General features: G+C 46.1%; 1 protein-coding gene across 4 annotated transcripts in view; it reads right to left on the minus strand.

Annotated features, from left to right (window-relative positions):
• Window positions 1-6,686: 6,686 nt before the first annotated feature.
• LOC117364266 overlaps window positions 6,687-23,509 on the minus strand; it is a 64,401-nt gene continuing 47,578 nt past the window's right edge. For all 4 annotated transcript variants that reach the window (XM_033953289.1, XM_033953290.1, XM_033953291.1 and 1 more), the window contains exons 8-9: window positions 14,601-14,675; window positions 6,687-9,061 (exon numbers count right to left, since the gene is read on the minus strand). In XM_033953289.1, coding sequence (XP_033809180.1) covers window positions 8,924-9,061; window positions 14,601-14,675 — 213 coding nt within the window. In that variant the 3' untranslated portion in view covers window positions 6,687-8,923. The remainder of the gene's footprint in view (window positions 9,062-14,600; window positions 14,676-23,509) is intronic.

Below are 23,509 nucleotides of genomic sequence, written 5' to 3' on the forward strand. Positions count from 1 at the left end.
ACTTGTCTTCTAGGATTCTCAAAATAAAATAAATTCCTGCCTCTCTTTATGATGTGTTCTGGGTGTATTCTTCTGCCAGTACCTATTGTGAATCTAATTTAACTGAGCAAAGTAAAATAAATTAAACCCTAACTAAAGCCTCTCACTCCCAACTCTTAAGTTTCAAGTTTTATTTAAAATTTGATTGATCACCTATCCTGGATTCTAGGCGATATAAATAATAATAAAATAATAACTTTTATTTTGTATACTGCCATACCCAGAGAATTCTAGGCGGTTCACAGCAATTAATTAAGATTACAAATGATGAAAACATTGGAATTAACATTTTAGGAATGTACAGGTCTTTGAAGTTGACAGGAATATACAATAGTGTACAATAGGAAGGTAAAATTTTATTTACATGAAATACCGGTCATTGAAGTTAATTGGTTTGGTGGGTACAAAAATAGGGGAAGGTGGAGATTCACGTGTATTGATGGGAGTTGAAGAAGTGAGAGGATGAGTTAGGGGTTCTGTCCGTGGAATAAGTGAGTTTTGAATTTTTTTCTGAAGTCAAGGTAGGTGGGGCGTCAAGTACAATTTGGGCTAGCCATGAGTTTAGTTTGGCTGCCTGGAAGGAGAAGGTTTTGTCAAGGAACCTTTTGAGGTGACATGATTTTAGGGAGGGGAAGGCGAACAGATGAATTCTGCGAGAGTTCTTAATATTGTGATTTAGGGTTGAGGTAGCTTGGTGAAAGACCAAATACAGTTTTGTAGCAGAGGCATGCGAACTTGAATAGGACTCTGGATTCAAATGGCAGTCAGTGCAGTTTATGGTAGAAAAGGGTAATGTGTTCCCATTTGTTTAAGCCAAATATAAGGCGGACGGCGGTGTTCTGAATCAGTTTTAGTCTCCTGGTGGTTTTCTTCATGGAGCCTAGATAAATGATGTTGCAATAATCCAGGATGCTGAGCATGGAGGATTGTACTAACAGGCGGAATGAGTTGTCATTGAAGTATTTTTTTATGGTGCGGAGTTTCCAGAGCACCGAGAAGCTTTTCCTGATGGTAAGATCAGTGTGTTTCTCAAGGGATAGTTGTTTGTCTAAGGTGACTCCCAGTATTTTTAGAGTTTGTTCTAGGGGGGAAGTCCGATCCATTCACTTGAATCGAGGTATCTTTGATTTTGTCGCTGGGGGGAGGGAGTACAAAATTAAAACAAGGACATATACAGACAAAATACATAGACATAACATACAATTAAACATGAGGGAAGAACTACAATAAAGGGGAGAACAATAGAAACGAAGGGGAACAGTTTCATCACTGCTGTGTACCTTAGGCAGGAAAAAGAAAAGAAAAAAAAAGATTAAAAAAAAGGGAGAAAATCAATGTTCAACAGCATCTTTGAAGAGAAAACATTTCAATGCCCCTTTAAATTTATCTTGATTTTTTTTCTTCTCTAATGTGTAATGGCAAAAAATTCCAGATCATGGGCGCGGTTACTGAGAATCATACGGCAAGTATTAATAATCTTTAATGAAGGTATGAAGAATAAATGTTGAGTTGTAGATCTTAGGGCTCTGGACGGATCATGTGGAATGAGTAGTTTGTCAATGAAGGCTGGTTCCTTGGTTTTATGTGTTTTGAAAATTAACATGGCAATTTTATATGTCATTCTGTGCGGGATTGGAAACCAATGGGCTTTCTTTTACAGCGGAGTGATGTGATCACATTTCTTAGAACTAATGATGACTTTGATAGCTGTATTTTGAATTAGCTGATTTCTTTCTGTAGTATCCCTTTGTATAGGGAGTTGCAGATTCACTTATACTGCTTTGATCGTAACGTCTCTCAAATCTCAGTCAACACCTGTAGCTTTACTAGTTCACATCCAAATTAAAAAAAATTAAAAAAAAATCTTTCCCTTCGTCGTAGGGCTGCAGCAGTCACCAGAGTTCCAAACTATTAATTTTACTTGCTAGCTTTTAATAGGAATCTGGTTATCAGCTTTACCTATACTAGCATAGTCATCACTATCTATTCAAGAAGATTTAAACCCTGCACTGTGAGCAGTGCAGTAGCCTCAATAAAAATTTTAAACCGTTCTTTTAATTCTCTGCTTTGTAATTTAAATTACTATACTGAGTAAAGAAACTCAATAATTTATTTACTCAGCAGTATTCTCTATCATTTAGCTTTAATTAATCATATAAACAGAGTATCAGATTTTAAACCTAACATTCTTGTCTCAAATACTGTCAAGCATACTTTTAAAAGAATTCAAAATCTTTGTCAAAACAAAGTCAGAAATGTTCCTCAACAAAAAAAACCCATTTTGACTCCTTTTTCACAATTCCTTGCTTTTCTTTATGCACTCTCATCACACAAACCGTTTCAAACAAATCAATACAAATGTCTGAAAACACCCCAGGAATTCCCTAATCAACTTCTAACCAGCCTTTCCACAGCTCTAGCAAATCCTATTTCAGTTTAGCTAATGAATTCCCCTCTGGGACACACACACTCAGAAAGGGATATTCTCACCCTCAAGTCCAGTCTCTAACTGAGCTAAGTTTTTCTTAGAACAGGCTCATGCACATCATTCCATGGGATCCTTACACACACACACATGCATGCATGCATATACATTCACAACATTCACTACTCTCAAAGTCTTACCTGTTCCTCTTTTTTCCCAACTCATTTCCATTCACAAAGTGCCTCTGAACTATTTTTCAGTTCAGGGACTTGCAAAAATTTAAAGACAAAGTGATTGGGCTGAGTGGTCATTACCAATCACTTCTCCTAAAACAACAAACACACACATCATTCATACACATCTAAAACAGATGATCAGGTTCCTCCAGACACTTCTTGGTCTCTATCAGGTCCTCCCTGGACTCCATTCTTTTCATTGTCCTCTCCAACCCTTCACTGGCCCTCCAGGACTTTGGGCAGCTTCCAGTACCATTTACCAGTCTCTCTGCTGGTCTCTCGCCAGTCACCTTTAGCCAATGTTCTCAGGGTCTACAGGATGCTTCTGGCAGCTTCCAGTAACATTTACCAGTCTCTCCGCCAGTTGCTGCCAGTCCCCATCAGCCTTGGACCTCAAACTCTTCCAGCTGCTTGTGGGGCCACCACTGGTCCTTTGATCCCCAGTCTTATAGGTCCCCATGTGTCCTGGACACTCTTCACCGGCCCCCTGGAATCCAAGCTCTACTCCTTCTAAACCCATTCCTAGTCACTCAGTCATCTTTTCCCAGACGCATGCCCTGAGGACTCCTTCCAGTCGCTCAGACTTCTCCACACTCCCTGAGGACTCCCTCAACCACTCAGTCTCCTTCTCTACACCAGGCCCTCTGACAGTCATCAAGCTGGAGCCCTCTCTACACTCCAAGCTCTACCACAGGCTGGACTACAGGCCCCTTGAGGGTTGCCTGGCTGCCGAAGTAACTCCTGTTTTTCCCAGCTCTCTGTCCTGGAGCTGTTTTCAGCACCCTGCTTCACTAAGGGTGAGTGGACAGCTCCCAGCTGCCTTTGAAGGATCTTATGCAAATTAGCTCCTTTCTTCTGCTGCTCAGACTCCCCCCTGCTGGCCAGTGACAGGAACTTCACCATCAAGTCAGTCATGCCATGACTGTCACTGCTCCCCCTGCACTATCTTGTGCCTTTTTGCACAAGCTTACAGGAGCTGTTAATGGGTTGCCCCCCTCCCCCTCCATTGCTGGGTCTCTCCTCCAATCAGGAGATGCGAAAGTCACGCCTCCTAACATCCAGGCACTGCAGCTCACACTGCCCCTCCTTTGCCTAAGCCTCCCAATTCCAGCATGCACTGACAGCATGCACTCCAAGATGTCTGACAGCGTGTCTCCAAGATCCATAGCCCTCCTAGGCCCCATCTCTTCACACCCTGCCACCCCCACCCCTTCAGCCAGGGTACAGCCATTTTACAGACCTCTGATATCAACCCTCTCTAACCAGGCACCCCCCTAGGTCTCTGGTGCACCCCCGCAATCCTGTCCCCAATCCTGTTAAGCCTAATGGCATAAGTTAATTCTTCTTGGGACCTAACCGTTGCCTGACCAGATCCCTGGAACTCAAATGCTGCCTTCGGTGGCCCTCTTCTGCCACCGGGACCTTTTCTGCTCTTCCCAGCCCTTTCAGTGTGCATTACTAGCACTAATTAGTACTCTTCCCTCTTGGCGTGCATGTGCCTACAGCCTCCTTCTTCCTGTCCTGCTCCTCCCGGCGGCCAGCAAATCAGCTGATTGCTGTGCTGCTTGGAAAGAATGACAAAACTGCTTCTCTATGCAACTCAACTGGCCTCTGAGAAAAGGGGAGCCTATTCAGAAAGAATGGACTCTAGCTTAACCAGGATTGCAAAGTTGCCTCCTCAGTTCTAGACATATTGAATTGCACTTTCAGTATTAATGGATCATCTTCAATAGCTCTCAGTTCTCTCAAGACTACTAAATTCCTAAAAGTAGCAATAGCAGAGTTCATAGCTCCAGGCGGATACTACCTTGAAACTGGTTTATAAATTGAAATAACTGCCCTGGAAGGATCTGATGCAAAATAAACTCGTAGTTGTAATTTCTGCAGAAATTGAAAGAAAGTCACTCTTTGTTTAAAAGAATCATAGTAGAGGAGGGGGGAATAAGGCCCCAGCTGCAGAAACAGTCAAAACACAGTCCCCATTTTTCCATAGGCTGTTACAGCCTATATTCATAGACTGTATGCTGGGGAAAAGGTGTTGCAGCCTGCTTCAGATCCCTGAAAGAGTAGCTGATCTGGAGGAATTTTCTGCCTCAAGCCGCCTGTCAGCTGTCACTCCAAGATCTTTGGGCTGCCAGTTGGACCTTAATCAGACTGAGCTTCCACCCCTATGTCACAACGAATGCCGAAAGAAGGGGGCAAAACTGCAGCTGGTAAAGTGACGCCCTGATGAATGCTTTTGATGCCTAATAGCCTGTGCTCAAGCTCCTGACCAAGTCAAGGAAGTGAGCAAATGCTGAGGGCCCAAAATCCTGAGCTCCACAAATCTTCAGCAGGTTGGCTGCACAGGTCCCCAAAGGATTCACCTGTAGCTGCTCCTCTCCAAATAGGCACAGCAGTTGCTGGAGACACGTAAAAAAATGCAAACCAAAAAAAAAATCCCAAAATATACCAGCAAATAATACAGAAATAAAGGGAGCAGATCAGTACTACACCATATTTAGCAATTGAATTTCAGTTCTGAACTTATACATACATCTTTTTTAGACTTATTAACTATGATGGTTGTGTTATTAACACAAAGTTTCATATATAAGTGACAGTGATTTTTTAATTATATATGGAACATCGCTACATATCAAGCCTCCTATGGATCATTACAAATGCAGGCTTTTCCTTATTATGACAGGGATAGCGATGCAAATGATAACACGCAATTGGGAAAATTGTGACTGCCTCAATTTTTCATTTTGGTGGGCCAGTTTATGTTTAGGCTATAAATATGAGAAGATGAATGCAGATATGTTGGGACATAGCAAAGTATTTAAATTGGTGTGGGGCCCGTTGACATCCTTTGTTAATTCAACATAATTGTCTTTATTTAATTTTTTGTTTATTTTTATGCATATCCAGGATGGGGTGGGTGGGTGGGGGATATCTTTTTGGTTTATATTTTGATTGAATTGTTGGAAGGAAAGGGTGGGATATTTTTCTTCTGCATTGTTATTGATGGAATTTAAGTGCTTATGTTGGTTATTAATGTTTGTAAAATTCATGGCACTTTGTATTAGTTTTGAAAATTAATAAAGATTAAAAAAAAAAAAAGCACTTACCAATTGATGACAACATACCAAATGAGGCCCATATATTAAATAATTTTATTAAAAGAATTTTAAAAATCACAAACCTTATGAAAATGCATTCATAACTACTAAATGATTTGCTAGACAATGAACAGAAAAATGTGACCTCATCATTCTTATCTGAAGCCTGGCAGAATAACTTCCTATCTGAAATGCAGAAACTGGGCACTGTTTCTGTTTTTTTGTGGTTGTGAGGCCAGCACATGCTTCTATATCTAATTATGTGTTTAACTTTACAGAACTATATTCAAATGGTGCTAGCTATATGCATAGTAATGTTTAAAACAGGAATAATTTGAAACATCTAGACCAGGGGTTCTCAACCCAAGCCTCAGGCCACATCAAGCCAATCTGGTTTTCAGGATAACTCATATCAGACTAGTTGGGTTTGTCCCAAAGACTGGTTCAAATGGATGTTTCAAATTTTTCCCCAGTTCTTTATACTGAAAATCAACTTGATATATTTTAACTTTTCTTCACCGGAGATTTCTTAAGATTATCAAATACTGTACAATTTTTTTTAAAATTTGTTGAGGTGTTTTCATATATACAGTACTAGCTATTGTGGCTCCTCCCCTTTATTGTATTTTTGGTGAGGCAGGCAGAATAGTGCAGTATTATTCTAAGATAAGTATACTTGTTTTTTCCTTTTGTTTTACATTAGGCTTTGTACCTGTGTTTGCTTGTGGAATATTGTTCTTTTGCTGCTTAATATCAAAATTTGGGGTAGCTTGCTTGGAGGGTAACTGAATAAACTTAATACATGAAAGAAAAAACACATACAAATACCACTTAAGAGTCCTGTCCCAATAGGAAAAGTACAAAATACAAAACTTAGTACACTTACTTTTCAGATTCTCTTTATTAAATTTCCAAAAATAGTATAGGTATCTAGTTAATGAGAAGAAGCTTTCAGTCTAGCCAGCTATAAGGCAAAATTATTTTAAAAACTTTAAAATGTTTTTTCAAATACACACATACACTAAAATTCATACAAACAAGTAAATACAAGAACATTCAATAAGAGATATTACTTTCAAGTGACATTAAGACAGAAAATGAAGTCCTCTGCAGTAATTAAAAAAAAAAAAATTAAAAGGGAAAGGAAGGTATGGCAAGAGAACGCAAAAGATACATTTCAGTCTGCTTCAGCCACATCAAAGTTTGAGGCAGATGATTCCAACTCACTGATTGGAAAAAGCTATCAATTTCTCACTTGTTTTTCCCTCCTGTTCAATTTCTCTTGGGCTTGAGGCTGTCATCTTATTCTTTGTTCCTACAGACATCTTTCCATCATATAGCCAGTAAGAATATAGTTTTAATAATAGCTTCAAAATCAGAGTACTGCATGGACAGCTATGTTAAATAGATCATTAACATTGTCTCAATATTCTGAAAGTCATGGGAGTGAAATAATTGACAAAGTTAATCAATTACAAGGCTAAGACAATAAGACCAGTACTGGAATACAGAAGGCCCACTATTCTGGTCTGCAAAGCAGAGTGTTGGAACTTGAGAAAGCAAGAGGTCACTACATGGATACTTGGGAGTGACACAAAGAGAAGTCTTCTCTAACTTCACTTATGATCCTTAAGATGGCCAGCATCAAAGAGATGATGAAACAATGACCAGAGGTGTTTGGATTAGAGAATGACACAGTGACAGAATTCATCACCATCCCTGTCCCCACGGATAACCGCGGGAAACTCTCTCCATGCCATTCTTTAAGAAGAGAGGGAAGAATTTGAGTATGAATGGGCACAATCACTGACCCTCAAGCCTTGCATTGAAGAATGCTGGTATAAAAGGACTGAGGTTGAGATAGACACTAAAGGATGACACGGGATAGTTTCCTATGGTTATCTGCAGGGACGGGAATGATGATGAATTCTGTCACAGTATCATTCTCTAGTTTGGATCCTAGGCGAGCAGAGAAAGCTACACCAGCAGAAGGAAATAAAAATGTAGGACAGTACGAAAAGCCCCAGAGAAAGGCTGCAAAAGATGTATATCGATACTGTCCTCCAAGATACTGAGAATTGTAGCTTAAGCACTTTTCTGTCTACTATAAACCACATTGATATTTTGTGAAATGCAGTATAAACTGAAAGTGTGGTAATAAACAATCTGACCAGGTACCCTGACAAGATCATGGATCCCATGAGTAAGGCACACACATGGAAGAAAAACCTGAGCTACTAGGCTAAAAGAAAAAAGGCAAGTTTTGTTCACTCCAGCACAAAACAGCTCTCTCAAGGGTCAGCTTTCACACAAGTAGCAAGTCTTTAAAATCTTCTAGTAAAATTTAGGTACTTCTGAGAGATGGTGACAGGTCAATCGCACGCGAGACAAAGACACGCCGACAATGCAGCTCAGACAATCGCATGCAGGATGTCAGCACGCTGGATTTAAACAATATTTTAAAGCGCTCCGAGGGGGTGTGGGAACCCCCCATTACAGATGAAACTAATTTTTCCCTAAAAAAGAGGGGAAAAGGCTGTTCCCCCCCAATGGGAGCGCCAACAGTTCTAAGTAAAGTGGGGGGTTCTCCCCACACATCCCCTCGGAGTGCTTTAAAATACTGTTTAAATCCAGCGTGCTGACGTTCTGCACACGATTGTCTGGGCGGCATTGTCGGCGCATCTTTGTCTCGCGCGCTTTCATCTATGTACCCTGAGAGATGTTGCACTGAACACTCAAAACTCAAATCCTCCATTCCATCTAAAGAACAAGGAGATTAAACTGCCTAACAAATGTGTTTCAACCCTATTCCAAGTATCCAAAGAGAAATCCTTTTCATACCTGAACCCCTAAAAGTATCTGTAGAATTGCCAATCTTTCAAACTTAAGGGTTCATCTCATTTAAAGCTCCAAATAGTTGATAGACCAATGACTGCTCACCACTGGCTAAAGATCAAAATTTTTCATCTCTCCTTTTGTTCTCACTGCACCATCCCCAGTCCACTTAGCACTTTTCAAAAACGTAACACAAATGTATTGTATAGAATTTATTAGAAGGCTTTTGCAGGTCAGGCCATTGTTAGCAGAAACAAATCACGGTAATTGCTTTCTTTTGTGCTCTAGCCATTGTGGCCCAACTGGTGCTCTGCTTGCATTAGGACCTGTTGGTATTGCTCCATCTCCTCCTGAAATGCTTCATACTCTTCCAGGAAACGCTGTCCCATCTCCTCAGCAGCCTGCCACTTACACTTAGCTTCCTATTGAGAGATGTGTCAACATTGTATTAGACTTCTGAACAGAACATATATTACTATACTTCCCAAATTCTTTTTGCCAAACTCTTTTAGCACTCATGAAATTCACTTGACCCTTCCCCCAGCCCCATTTTAGTTCTGGCGCTGGGCTTTCCTCACACCTTGTTTCTGCTCCAAAGCAGTTGCCATTCCCCTATGATCCACACTGGTTTTGTTATCAATGCAGCTTGCATGGGCCATCATCACTTTCTCGTATTTTTATTTTTTGTGAAGAAATGGCTGTGATCTTAATTGGGAATCCCTGATCTATTATGGGTCTTCGCAAGTTCTAGCTAACAGATACCAGCCACTTATGAATGTGTTTGGTGACACTGCTGTTTTAACTCTCTTAGGGGGTCTTTTACTAAAGATTAGCTCATGTTATCTGCCACAGGGCCCATTTTATTCTAATGAGCCATGCTGCAGATAACATGCATTAATCTTTAGCAAAAGACCTCCTTAGGATAGCATGCCTGACCATTTTTTTCAGCTTTGCTTACCAAGATAGCCATGTATCCAGATTACCAGCCGCTGGTGGGTGGGGATTTTAACATCACATCGGATCCTGCTCGAAACTGCAGTCCGGCGAAAGCGTGGCGAGGGACCATGGAGCCAAGGGGGTACATTTTTTGCTTAGTCAATTGCATTTATTGGATCTGTGGAGGATCTTGCATCCCTCAGAACGTACTTATACGTTTTATTCTCACCCACACAATGTGTACGCCCGGTTAGATTACCTGTTGGCCTCACCTTCTCTGCTCCCCAAGGTGACTGAGATTGTCATCGAGGAGGTCCCTTTATTGGACCATTCTCCGCTTGTCATGGAACTTCAGGTTACAGCGGATCCACGGGAGTGCCATTGGAAATTTCCGTGTTATCTGTTTAGAGATCTAGAATTTCATAAATATCTTCAGGAGCAGTGGTTGGAGTATAGTTATGATAATGCTACCGAAGATGTTGACCCGGTAATCTTTGGGGAGGCCTCCAAGGCGGTTCTGCGGGGGTTCATTATTGCCTATCTTTTTCGCAAGCGGAAGAAATTGGATGCAGATCTACTGGCTCTTTCAGGGGAACTTCGTCAATTGAAGGTGAGGCACTGCACTTCCCTCTCCACGGATGATAAGCTTCGTTTGATGGCCGTTAGGCAGCAGATTGATGCCATCTTGACGCAGAGGGCCTCTCGCAACATCTATTTTCACCGGTATAAATTGTACTCCTGGGGGGGGAGGGGAACGGGGAGATTGTTAGCTAATCTGGTGTGGCCTCCACGAAAACGTCAGGTCATATTGTCTATTCAGGACAAGCAGGGGCATCGGTATACCCAGGAGAGGCAGATTCAACAACAATTTGTTCACTTTTATGAATCCCTGTACGCTCGCCATACTTTCTCGGAAATGGATAGAGATGCTTTCTTTTAGGGGCTGACACTACCCCAGCTGACGGCTGCTCAATTGGAGCAACTGAATGCACCTATTTGTCCTGGAGAGGTGCAGCTGGGCATAAAGAAGCTTAAGTTAACTACAGCGCCTGGACCCGATGGGTTTGGATCCGAGTACTACAAGATTCTGTCGATCAGGTTTACCCTGTCTTGGCGGAGGCGTTTAATGCGTTGAATGAGACGCGGAGTCTGGGGACTCCCAATCTTGCCCACGTGGTTCTTTTGCCTAAACCGGGCAAGGATCCCACCCAAGTGGGGTCCTACCCCCCATTTCTCTTCTTAATCAAGATGCCAAGCTGTTTGCCGCAATTTTGGCGAATAGACTAAATGCATTTCTGCCTCTCTTGATCCACGAGGACCAGGCTGGGTTTGTGCCAGGCCGTTACGCGTCGATGAGTCTCGCTCGTGCTCTGATGGCCCTCCACTCCAGGCGTGGGATGGAGGGTGCATCAGCTATTGTTGGCCTGGATATGGAGAAAGCATCTGATAGCATCTTATGGCAGTACCTCTTATGGGTTTTACGTAAATTTGGCATAGAGGGACATATCCATCAATGGATCTGCAGCTTATATATCTGGTCGCAAGCTAGACTTTTAGTGAATGGCCAGTTTATGGACCCGTTTGCCTTGAGTAGGGGGACGCGACAGGGTTTCCCGTTATCTCTGCTACTTTTTGTATTGGCCATAGAACCTTTAGCCGCTAAACTCCACATGGATCTTCGGGGCATCTGCCTTGGGGAGAGGGAGAGCCGCATTAATTTATTTGCCGACGATATTTGCCGACAGGATTTGGGGTGCGCCCTGGCTCTTGTTCGCTCCTTTGGGGACATTTCTGGCCTGCGAGTCAATTGCGACAAATCTGAACTTCTCCAGTTGCGCTCTACCACGCTGGAGGCCTGGCATGCGGGCCTAAAGATACCACCGATACGGGGGCTGATGCGATACCTTGGTGTGTATTTAAGCCCTGATCTCAAGCTTTTGTACCAATATAATGGCGACATCACCTGGATGAGATCCAGCGTTTGTGTGATAAATGGAGGGACCTTCCACTGAGAGTCTGGGGTCGAGTGGCTTTGGCTAAAATGGTACTTCTGTATCCTGTATCCTTTGCAGATGATACCTCTTTGGGTTACTGATAAGGATGTGTGAATGTTTCGTTCTACACTCTCCTCTTTCATTTGGTGTCATAAGCGAGCTTGGATTAGTTATGTCACTTTGGCTTTGGATAAATCTAAGGGCGGCTTGAATCTTCCTGACCTTCGCTTTTACAATGTGGCAGCTTTTTTTCCGGTTTATTCATGAAAGCTGGTCGGGTTGTTATAAATACTGTCCTCGGGGATGGGTGGAGACCTGGTGCTCCCCTCATTCGGTTTTGTCCCTTCTTCATGCTCCGCTGTCGGTTATCCCAGGGGGGGGGGGGCTAAATTTGCATTTTTCCTACCCCTGTACCGCGCGTGGTAGTGGTGGAGACGTCGGCAAGGAAAATCTCCGGCAGCTTCCCCCTTGTTACAGCTATATGGAAATGTCGACTTTTCCCCGGGAGTAGGACACTCTTGGTTTCAGCAGTGGGAGCAGAGGAGGTGCAGATCCCTTCAGGACTTTCTCACTGTGGGGTGTGGTCAATTTCCTAAATTTGCCCAACTGCAATCCACTGGCACCTGCCCCAGACCCATTTCTGGACTTACCTTCAAGCCCGGCATTACTACCTGTAACCTTGGTCACAAAGGGGGGCTGCTTGGCTCTGCGGTCCCCTGGACGTTCAGTTTTTTCAGGTGCCTCCTGCTTTCAACAAATTAGCCACCTGGTATTGCATTTTAAAGAATGCTTCGGCTCTGGGATCCACTGATAGGTTGGCTTCACAGTGGCAATCAGAACTTGATATTACACTTGACTGGAGGGCCTTTCTTGATCTCTTTGCCAATGTACAAGCCTTGGGGGGCTCCACAGACTTTCAGGAGATGCAGTTTAAAATCCTGCATGGAGCTTACATCTCCAGGGTGCACGGGGCCCGCATGGGCCTATGGGAAGGAGAGGTCTGTAATAAATGTAATCGCTCTTTGGGTATCCTCACTCACCATTTCTTGGAATGTCCTGCCTCCGCCTTGTGGCTGCAAGTTCTTCCATTTTTGGAGAGCCTTATTCAACGTGCTGTGCCCTGGGACTATGGTTTCCTGTTATTGGGAGATCAACGCGGTTTGATTGAGGGAGGGCTTACGTTACCCCAGCGGAAGGTTCTTTACATGGCTGTCTTGGTAGCAAAAAAGATCCTGTTGCAACACTGGGTGGCTGACTCGGTGGCTTCTTTCCCGCAGTGGCTGGCTTGCTTAGCTGAGGTGATGCACCATGAAATACGGCACACTCCCCAGTCTGGGCACCTTGCCCACCGGTGTTACCTAGCTCTTTGGAGGAGATTCTTGCTTTTGTGTCCCGGTACTGCACCGGAAGCTGAAGATCCCATACTCTGATTCATCTTGGGGCGGCTGCCGCTCATTCCTTTCCTCTCCCCTGGGTAGATGCGCATGTGTTTGGTTGTTTGGGGGATATGAATGCGGGGGTGTCTGGTGAATGCTTGTTGTGACTTGAGGCCGGGTGTTAGGGGTTTGACTGTGTTTGCTTGGGGGTCTCATATTACTTAAAATGTCAATTGTGTTGGGCATTCAATTGAGGGGTTTTTGTACTCTGTCTCATTTGTTGATTTCCCTGGCTGTTGTGCCTTGCTTTTCTCTGCTTCCCCTTTCTGGTTGTATGTTCTCATTGCAATTGCTAATAAAGATATTTACAAAAAAAAAAAAAAAAAGGATGCTAGGAATTATTAAAAAGGGATGGTTAACAAGACTAAGAATGTTATAATGCCTCTGTATTGCTCCATGGTGCAACCTCATCTGGAGTATTGCGTTCAATTCTGGTCTCCATATCTCAAGAAAGATATAGTGGTGCTGGAAAAGGTTCAAAGAAGATGATAAAGGGGATGGAACTCCTCTCATAAGAGGAAAGACTAAAACGGTTAGGGCTCTTCAGCTTGGAAAAGAGATGGCTGAGGGGAGATATGATTGAAGTCTACAAAATCCTGAGTGGAGTAGAACGGGTACAAGTGGATCGATTTTTCACTCCGTCAAAAATTACAAAGACTAGAGGACACTCGATGAAGTTACAGAGAAATACTTTTAAAACCAATTGGAGGAATTTTTTTTTTACTCAGAGAATAGTTAAGCTCTGGAACGCGTTGCCAGAGGATGTGGTAAGAGCGGATAGTGTAGCTGATTTTAAGAAAGGTTTGGATAAGTCCATAGTCTGTTATTGAGAAAGACACGGGAGAAGCCACTGCTTGCCCTGTATCGGTAGCATGGAATATTGCTACACCTTGGGTTTTGGCCAGGTACTAGTGACCTGGATTGGCTACCATGAGAACAGGCTACTGGGCTTGACGGACCATTGGTCTGACCCAGTAAGGCTATTCTTATGTTCTTATGTAGATAATTAACATTCCAATTCTTAGCAAATTCTTAACAAGTTATAGGTGAAACCTTTTTATAGGACTAATAACTTATCTGACTGGCTTTTGAGAGCTAGGTTCCATTGCTGAATCACTGAATAAAATATATCAAGTTATTAGATATACTGATAAAACAAATATAAAATTTAAGAAGAGAAATCTAATCACCACAAAGCTCTCAAAATACAGAAAGTAATAGTGTACTCAGACTACTCTTGTAGGCTTTATTGCTGAAACATGGCCTGTGTCGAGTCATAGATTTTTATTATGCAAGTGTTGACCACTTTTTGGACTTTTTACCTGTAATAAACAGAGAGACTGCTATCTTGACTCCTTGGATTTTTTCCTCTTCTATTGGGCCTCAGTGTTTGTTCAATACCCGTGGGGATCATCTTATCTTCTTTCTGTTGTTCACTGGTTAATCATGTTTTCAAAGAAAGAGGTCCCCCATAACTACCATACCATACTATACTGCCATAACTAAGTACTTTCTCCTAAGTTACAGCTTGAAACATTTATAGACCTCTCCTTCTACCCCAGTTCTGGCCCAGAATCAAGCAACTTGTCTTTTACCTGTAATTCCATCGTTTTTTCAGCAGCCATCTCACTGAAACTCTTTAATTCTTCTAGGAGATTCTCTCTGAGCAGCTGAATCATCAAAAAGTCATCAAGGAAAGTGAATTTACCAGTTAGTCAAACAATCCATTATCCAAACTTACTCTATAGTACTTTCAATAGTAAATTAAAAAGTAGATTTCATTCAGGGAACCCCAAATTAAAAAGTAGATTTCATTCAGGGAACCCCACCTGAATGGCCTGCTTCAATTGCAGCCTAATAGATGCTGGCACTGTCATCTAGAAGCAGGGACATTAGATCATCTTTTATTTTATTGTCCATTCATATTACTATTTTGGAAATCAATTTGGCCTTAAATAAATAGGATGTTGGAAAATCCGGTAGCCTTGACATATGATACAATTTTGTTTGGTACTGCAATGAGAGCTCGGAGTCAAAAATCGTCAAATAATAACAAACTTTTATTTAAATTGACTGGAGTAGCAGTTCAACAAATAACATACAATTGGAAGAATTATGACAGATTAAATTACAACTTTTGGTGGAATTCAGTTTGGCATATATATAAGATGGAGCGTACATTTGCAACACAAAAAGCACAGTTACTTACCGTAACAGGTGTTATCCAGGGACAGCAGGCAGATATTCCCACACATGGGTGACGTCAGCAACGGAGCCCCGCAGCGGACAGCCTCGAAAGCAAACTTGCTTGAAGATCTCGAACTTTCGAGTGCTGCATCGCGCATGCGCGCGTGCCTTCCCGCCTGAACTAGGGGGCGCATCTCCTGTGAGGATCCTCAGTTCAGATACCAAGCCAAGAAGCCAACCAGGGGAGGTGGGTGGGTTGTGGGAATATCTGCCTGCTGTCCCTGGATATCACCTGTTACGGTAAGTAACTGTGCTTTATCCCAGGACAAGCAGGCAGCATATTCCCACACATGGGTGACCTCCAAGCTAAGTAAAAAGGGAGGAGGGATGTTGGCAATTTATGAGAAAAGATTTTGCAAAACAGATTGGCCAAAATGGCCATCCCTCCTGGATAAAGTATCCAGACAGTAATGAGAGGTGAAAGTATGAACCGAGGACCAAGTAGCAGCTTTGCAAATTTCCTCAATAGGAGTTGATCTGAGGAAAGCAACAGAAGCCGCCATAGCTCGAACTTTGTGGCCCGTCACTCGACCTTGTAGAGGAAGACCAGCCTGAGCATAGCAAAAAGAAATACAAGCAGCCATCCAGTTGGAGATGGTACGCTTCGAGACAGGACGGCCCAACCTATTTGGATCAAAAGAAAGGAAAAGTTGAGAAGTCCTGTGAGGTTGAGTACGTTGAAGATAAAACACCAACGCACGTTTACAGTCCAAAGTATGTAGAGACGCCTCACCAGGGTGAGAATGCGGCTTAGGAAAAAATACTGGTAGCACAATAGATTGATTTAAATGAAAATCAGACACTACTTTAGGTAAGAATTTTGGATGTGTACGTAGAACCACCTTATCATGGTGAAAAACTGTGAAAGACGGATCCGAGACTAAAGCTTGCAACTCACTGACTCGACGAGCCGAAGTGAGGGCAATTAAGAAAACAACTTTCCAAGTAAGATATTTAAAATGAGACAAGTCAATAGGCTCAAACGGAGGTTTCATCAGTTGAGCCAGAACCACATTAAGATCCCAAACCACAGGAGGCGGTTTAACTGGAGGATGGAGATTGAAAAGTCCCTTCATAAAACGAGCAACCAGAGGATGTGCCGAGAGAGGTTTTCCATCCAGAGGTTGATGAAAAGCAGCAATGGCACTAAGATGAACTCTAATAGAGGTGGATTGAAGGCCAGACTGAGATAAATGAAGCAAATAATCCAGAACTGAATTCAGAGGGGAAGATTTCGGTTGAAGACTATGAGTGGAACACCAAGCCGAGAACCTGGTCCACTTATGACCATAACATTGACGAGTGGACGATTTTCTGGACGCCAGAAAGACATCCTGAACAGACTGAGAAAATTGAGACGGATCAGTCAAGTGGAAAGGAACCAAGCCGTCAAGTGAAGAGACTGTAGGTTGGGATGAAGTAAAGACCCCAGACTCTGAGTGAGCAGAGAAGGAAAAACTGGTAGAAGAAGAGGTTCCCTGATGCTGAGTTGAAGAAGAAGAGAGAACCAAGGTTGTTGGGGCCACCTGGGAGCTATGAGAATCATTGTGGCATGGTCCGACTTCAATTTGACCAGAGTTCTGAGAATTAGAGGGAATGGAGGGAATGCATAAAGAAACTGACCCCTCCAATCCAGAAGAAAAGCATCCGCCTCTAGACGAAGAGGCGAGAAAATGCGGGAACAAAACAGAGGAAGTTTGAAGTTGTTGGGTGACGCAAAGAGATCCACCCGAGGAGTTCCCCATCGAGCAAATACTCGACGAAGTGTAGGGGAGTTGAGCGTCCATTCGTGAGGTAGAAGCAGACGACTCAATTTGTCTGCAAGGCAATTCTGTTGACCCTGAATATATACCGCCCTGAGAAGGATGTTGTGAGAAATCGCCCAATGCCACAACCTCAGAGCTTCCTGACAAAGGGAGTGGGAGCCCGTCCCACCCTGTTTGTTGACATAATACATCGCTACTTGATTGTCCATCCGAACAAGGACTACTTGGTCGTGAAGGAGGTGAAGAAAAGCTTTGAGAGCAAGAAAGATCGCTCTGCGTTCCAACAGATTGATGTGACAACGACGATCTGTGGCGGTCCACAACCCTTGCGTACGGAGACCATCTATGTGGGCTCCCCATGCGTATTCGGACGAATCTGTTGCGAGTACTTTCTGATGAGGAAAGTGGTGAAACTGCAAACCTCTGGAAAGATTGGAAAAGAGCATCCACCAGTGGAGAGACTTCTTTAATAAAGGCGTCACCGCTATGTGACGAGAAGGCGGATCTAGGCCCTGCTGCCACTGAGACGCCAGAGTCCACTGAGGGACGCGAAGGTGGAGTCTTGCAAAGGGAGTCACATGTACCGTAGATGCCATATGCCCGAGGACCATCATTTGACGAGCTGTGAGCGTTGACATGGAAATTACGCAATGACAAAGGTATAGTAGGGTTTCTTGACGATTGAGAGGAAGGAAAGCTCTCATGTGAACCGAGTCCAATACTGCGCCAATAAATTGGATCGATTGAGTTGGAACTAGCTGAGATTTTGGAAAGTTGATATGAAACCCCAGACTTTGAAGAAAAGAAATAGTCTGAAGGGTCGCTTGAGTAACCCCTGGAAGAGAAGGGGCTTTGATAAGCCAATCGTCGAGGTAAGGAAATACCTGAAGCCCTCGAGCACGAAGGGCTGCAGCTACCACGACTAGACACTTGGTAAAGACCCTGGGGGAGGTCGCCAAGCCAAATGGAAGAACCCTGTATTGAAGATGAAGGTTCCCCACCTTGAACCGGAGATATTTGCGGAATTTCGGATGAACAGGAATGTGAGTATAAGCCTCTTTGAGGTCCAGTGAGCACATCCAATCTCCCTGATCCATGAGAGAATACAAAACTGGAAGAGAGAGCATGCGAAACTTCTCTTTGACTAGAAATTTGTTGAGAGCACGGAGATCCAGAATAGGTCGCAAATCCCCTGTCTTTTTGGGAACTAGGAAGTATCTGGAGTAAAACCCTAGATTGTGCTCGGAAGGAGGAATCTCCTCCACAGCTCGAAGGCGAAGAAGTGCCTGAGCCTCCCGAAGAAGAAGGGGGAGTTGTGAGAGACTGGAAAGACACTCTCCTGGAGGATGATCTGGAGGCACCTGAAGGAGTTGTAGAGAGTATCCCTCGCGGATGACCGTGAGGACCCAGAGGTCCGATGTAATGGTTTCCCAGACAGATATAAAAAGGGAAATGCGGCCTCCAATGGGCAGGGAGGAGTTCGGATGCAAGGCGATTGGAATGCTCACCACTGGACCGTCAAAAAGACGGAGTGGGTTTGGTCGCAGCAGGCGTCTGGGGCTTCTGAGGACGCTGTTGTTGAGGCCTTCTAGGTGGAGGCCTAGAGAAAGCTGGCGTGGACTTCATAGGGTATCTACGAGCCGGAGGTTTGTAAGTCCTAGATGTGGAAGGTTTTGGTTTAGGGCGTATAAGAGAGGCGAAAGAACGTTCATGTTCCGAGAGCCTTTTAGTAGCCGCCTCAATTGAGTCATCAAAAAGCTCAGAGCCCTGGCACGGTAGGTTTGCTAACCGATCTTGTAAATTGGGATCCATGTCCACTATTCTGAGCCAGGCCAGACGTCGCATGGCCACTGCGAATGCCGATACCCGAGAAGAAAGTTCAAATGCATCATAAGATGCCTGCAGCATGAAGAGACGCAATTGTGAGAGAGATTGAATAATTTGTTTATACTCAGCAAGGCGTTCTCTGGGCCAGTCTGGGCAAAAGGATGACAACTGTTTCAAAAAATAATTAAAATATGAAGTGAAGACATAGTTATAGTTTAGAATTCGGTTAGTCATCATCGAATTTTGATAAAGTCTTCGCCCAAATTTATCCATAGTGCGACCTTCATGCCCTGGTGGAACTGTAGCAGACACTTTAGAAGGATAAGCTTTCTTCAGGGATGATTCCACTACTAAAGATTGGTGAGAAAGTTGTGATTTCTCAAACCCCTTGTAAGGCACAGTACGATATCGAGACTCCAACTTAGATGGGATCGCTGTCACAGAGTAAGGAGTCTCCATATTCCGCAAAAAAGTCTGCTTCAACACAGGTGTCATGGGCAGACGCAATGTTTCTTTGGGAGGATGGGAAAGTCCATATCCGCCAAATACTCAGGTGTGTATTTCAAATCTGAATGTAAGTCGATGTTAAGAGCCTGGCCCATGTCGAAGACAAACTTTGCAAAGGAGGAAGACTTCGACATAGAAGCTTCCTGAGGAGAGGCAGAGCGAGAGCGAGGCACCACTGAAAAAGATGGGGAGGCCTCGCGGGAATACTGGGAAACTGGCTCCGAACCGAGACATAAGGTAACAGAGGATGCTGCACTACCAGTTAGAGGCGGTGTGGTGGAATGTTTCCGCTTAAGACTCCGAGACGGAGAAGTGCGCGGAGTACAAGGTTTTGCTAAAGGAGACCGTTCCCGAGGCAAAAGCCTCGAAGGTGGGGTCCTCGACCTAGAATGCCTCGATGAAACAGAAGAGGCAACAGTACTTTGAGAGCGAGGCACGTGTTTCGAAGAATCTGAAGGCCTCAAGCTCCTCGAGGAAAGGACCTTCGAAGACTTAGAGCGGTGCTTCGATCAAGGTAAAGACCGCTTAGAGGCTCGGTCAGGTGAAGAGTCCGAGGAAGAGACTCGAGATCGAGACCTGCGGCGAGGTGACCGCCGACGAGGCAGGGACTGCTGCTCAGGCTGGACCTGTGAAGACAAGGTCGAGGTCGGGACCAATTGTGCCACGATTGAGGAAATTTGCGTGGTCAAAATTGACTTGAGCATGTCCTCAAACATAGGGACAGTGACCAAGGGACTCGGAGTCACGGGAGGTCTCGTGCGTTCCATTGAGGGCGACCTCGGAGGAGAGTATTCCCTCGATTTGGAAGCACGTTTGGAAGACGGTCTCGAAGACGGAGTCGAACCTGGAGCCCCAGGTTGCGAGGTATTAGACTCCGTTGGCTTCTTAGGATTGGTACCTGAAAAGGAAGCAGGAGACTTACCCCCCAGTCCAGGCTTCGAGGACACCGAGGAGGCCTTCGAGGCCGAGGACCCGGAGGTCTTCGAGGCCGAGGCCTGCAGAGTAGGCGAAGTCGAAGTCTTTGTACTCGAGGCTTGTCCCGAAATGGAGGGTTTCACAGATGCCTCGGCCGAGGCTACCGCTTTTTCGGGCTCCATTCGAGGAAAAAGCTCGAAGAACCTGTCGCAGCGGCGCTTAAAGGCACGAGGTTGAAGAGTGAGGCAGCGAAGGCAGTCTTCGGGACGATGAGTCGTCCCCAAGCAGAGCATACACCGACTATGGGGGTCAGTAATGGAAATAGTCCTGCCACACTGATAACACCGTTTGAACCCGGTAACAGGCCGGCGGAGGCACTGCTTATGTTCTTATGTTTTAACAGGAAAAATGTCCAAATGCCACTTTATGCCATATTTTGGATGCTTTCTCTGTTGAAAATGAGCTCCTTATAGGAACCAGTCAATCTGATAGAAGGGCTGATACCTTTTGTTACATAATTATCCTTCAATAGACAACAATATTTGCTTGGATAACAGGCCAGGTAGTTATACATTCAAGATAATGAAGGGAATAGACTTAGTAGATAAAGACAGGTTGTTCACCCTCTCCAAGGTAGAGAGAACGAGAGGGCACTCTCTAAACTTAAAAGGGGATAGATTCCATACAAACGTAAGGAAGTTCTTCACCCAGAGAGTGGTAGAAATCTGGAACGCTCTTCCGGAGGCTGTTATAGGGGAAAACACCCTCCAGGGATTCAAGACAAAGTTAGATAAGTTTCTGCTGAACCAGAATGTACGCAGGTAAGGCTAGTCTCAGGTCACTGGTCTTTGACCTAAGGGCCGCCGTGGGAGCGGATTGCTAGGCACGATGGACCACTGGTCTGACCCAGCAGCGGTAATTCTTATGTTCTTATGACAAAGAAAGGACAAAGTCCGTGTCGAGAACGAGGGAGAGAGGCCTAGGCCTCAATCTCTCAACCCGACGCAAAAAAACAAAAACTAAAAGTTTTACTTTTTTTTTTTTTTACAAGTAGAAACAAAATGAAACACAGCGACCGAACAGAAATAAAGACTACCGTATTTTCACGCATATAACGCGCGCGTTATACGCGTTTTTACCTACCGCGCATACCCCTCGCGCGTTATATGCGTGAGCGCGGTATACGAAAGTTTTCAAACATAGTTCCCACCCCGCCCGACGCCCGATTCACCCCCCCAGCAGGACCACTCGCACCCCCACCCCGAACGACCACTCGCACGCGCTCCCACCCGCACCCGCATCCACGATCGGAGCAAGAGGGAGCCCAAGCCCTCTGCCCGGCCGACTCCCCGACGTCCGATACATCCCCCCCCCCCGGCAGGACCACTCGCACCCCCACCCCGAAGGACCGCCGACTTCCCGACAATATCGGGCCAGAAGGGAGCCCAAACCCTCCTGGCCACGGCGACCCCCTAACCCCACCCCGCACTACATTACGGGCAGGAGGGATCCCAGGCCCTCCTGCCCTCGACGCAAACCCCCCTCCCCCCCAACGACCGTCCCCCCCCCAAGAACCTCCGACCGCCCCCCCAGCCGACCCGCGACCCCCCTGGCCGACCCCAACGACCCCCCCACCCCCCTTCCCCGTACCTTTGGAAGTTGGCCGGACAGACGGGAGCCAAACCCGCCTGTCCGGCAGGCAGCCAACGAAGGAATGAGGCCAGATTGGCCCATCCGTCCTAAAGCTCCGCCTACTGGTGGGGCCTAAGGCGCGTGGGCCAATCAGAATAGGCCCTGGAGCCTTAGGTCCCACCTGGGGGCGCGGCCTGAGGCACATGGGCCCAACCCGACCATGTGCCTCAGGCCGCGCCCCCAGGTGGGACCTAAGGCTCCAGGGCCTATTCTGATTGGCCCACGCGCCTTAGGCCCCACCAGTAGGCGGAGCTTTAGGACGGATGGGCCAATCCGGCCTCATTCCTTCGTTGGCTGCCTGCCGGACAGGCGGGTTTGGCTCCCGTCTGTCCGGCCAACTACCAAAGGTACGGGGAAGGGGGGTGGGGGGGTCGTGGGGGTCGCCAGGGGGGTCGCGGGTCGGCTGGGGGAGCGGTCGGAGGTTCTTGGGGGGGGGCGGTCGTTGGGGGGGAGGGGGGTTTGCGTCGAGGGCAGGAGGGCCTGGGATCCCTCCTGCCCGTAATGTAGTGCGGGGTGGGGTTAGGGGGTCGCCGTGGCCAGGAGGGTTTGGGCTCCCTTCTGGCCCAACTACCAAAGGTACGGGGAAGGGGGGTGGGGGGGTCGTGGGGGTCGCCAGGGGGGGTCGCGGGTCGGCTGGGGGGGCGGTCGGAGGTTCTTAGGGGGGGGGGGCGGTCGTTGGGGGGAGGGGGGTTTGCGTCGAGGGCAGGAGGGCCTGGGATCCCTCCTGCCCGTAATGTAGTGCGGGGTGGGGTTAGGGGGTCGCCGTGGCCAGGAGGATTTGGGCTCCCTCCTGGCCCGATATTGTTGGGGAGTCGGCGGTCCTTCGGGGGGAGGGATGTATCGGACGTCGGGGGGGGGCATCAGGCTTTCAGGATGGGGACAGACCTTCAAGGGGGGACAGTGCACGGAAGTCAGGGGGGGGTGAACGGAGAGTCGGGACAGCGCACGGAGAGGCGGGGCAGTGCACGGAAGTCAGGGGGGGTGAACGGAGAGTCGGGACAGCGCACGGAGAGGCGGGGCAGTGCACGGAAGTCAGGGGGGGTGAACGGAGAGTCGGGACAGCGCACGGAGAGGCGGGGCAGTGCACGGAAGTCAGGGGGGGTGAACGGAGAGTCGGGACAGCGCACGGAGAGGCGGGGCAGTGCACGGAAGTCAGGGGGGGTGAACGGAGAGTCGGGACAGCGCACGGAGAGGCGGGGCAGTGCACGGAAGTCAGGGGGGGTGAACGGAGAGTCGGGACAGCGCACGGAAATTCAGGGCAGTGCACGGAAGTCAGGGGGGGGTGAACGGAGAGTCGGGACAGCGCACGGAAAGTCGGGGCAGTGCACGGAAGTCAGGGGGGGGTGAACGGAGAGTCGGGACAGCGCACGGAGAGGCGGGGCAGTGCACGGAAGTCAGGGGGGTGAACGGAGAGTCGGGCAGCATGCGCGGTATAATCGTGAGCACGTTATACCAAAGTTTTTGTGCTTATCATCGTGATTTCTGCGCGCTATACACGTGTGCGCGTTTTATACGGGTGCGTGTTATTTGCGTGAAAATACGGTACTCAG

Source organism: Geotrypetes seraphini, chromosome 7, assembly GCF_902459505.1.
Source record: "Geotrypetes seraphini chromosome 7, aGeoSer1.1, whole genome shotgun sequence".
Classification (NCBI taxonomy): domain Eukaryota; kingdom Metazoa; phylum Chordata; class Amphibia; order Gymnophiona; family Dermophiidae; genus Geotrypetes; species Geotrypetes seraphini.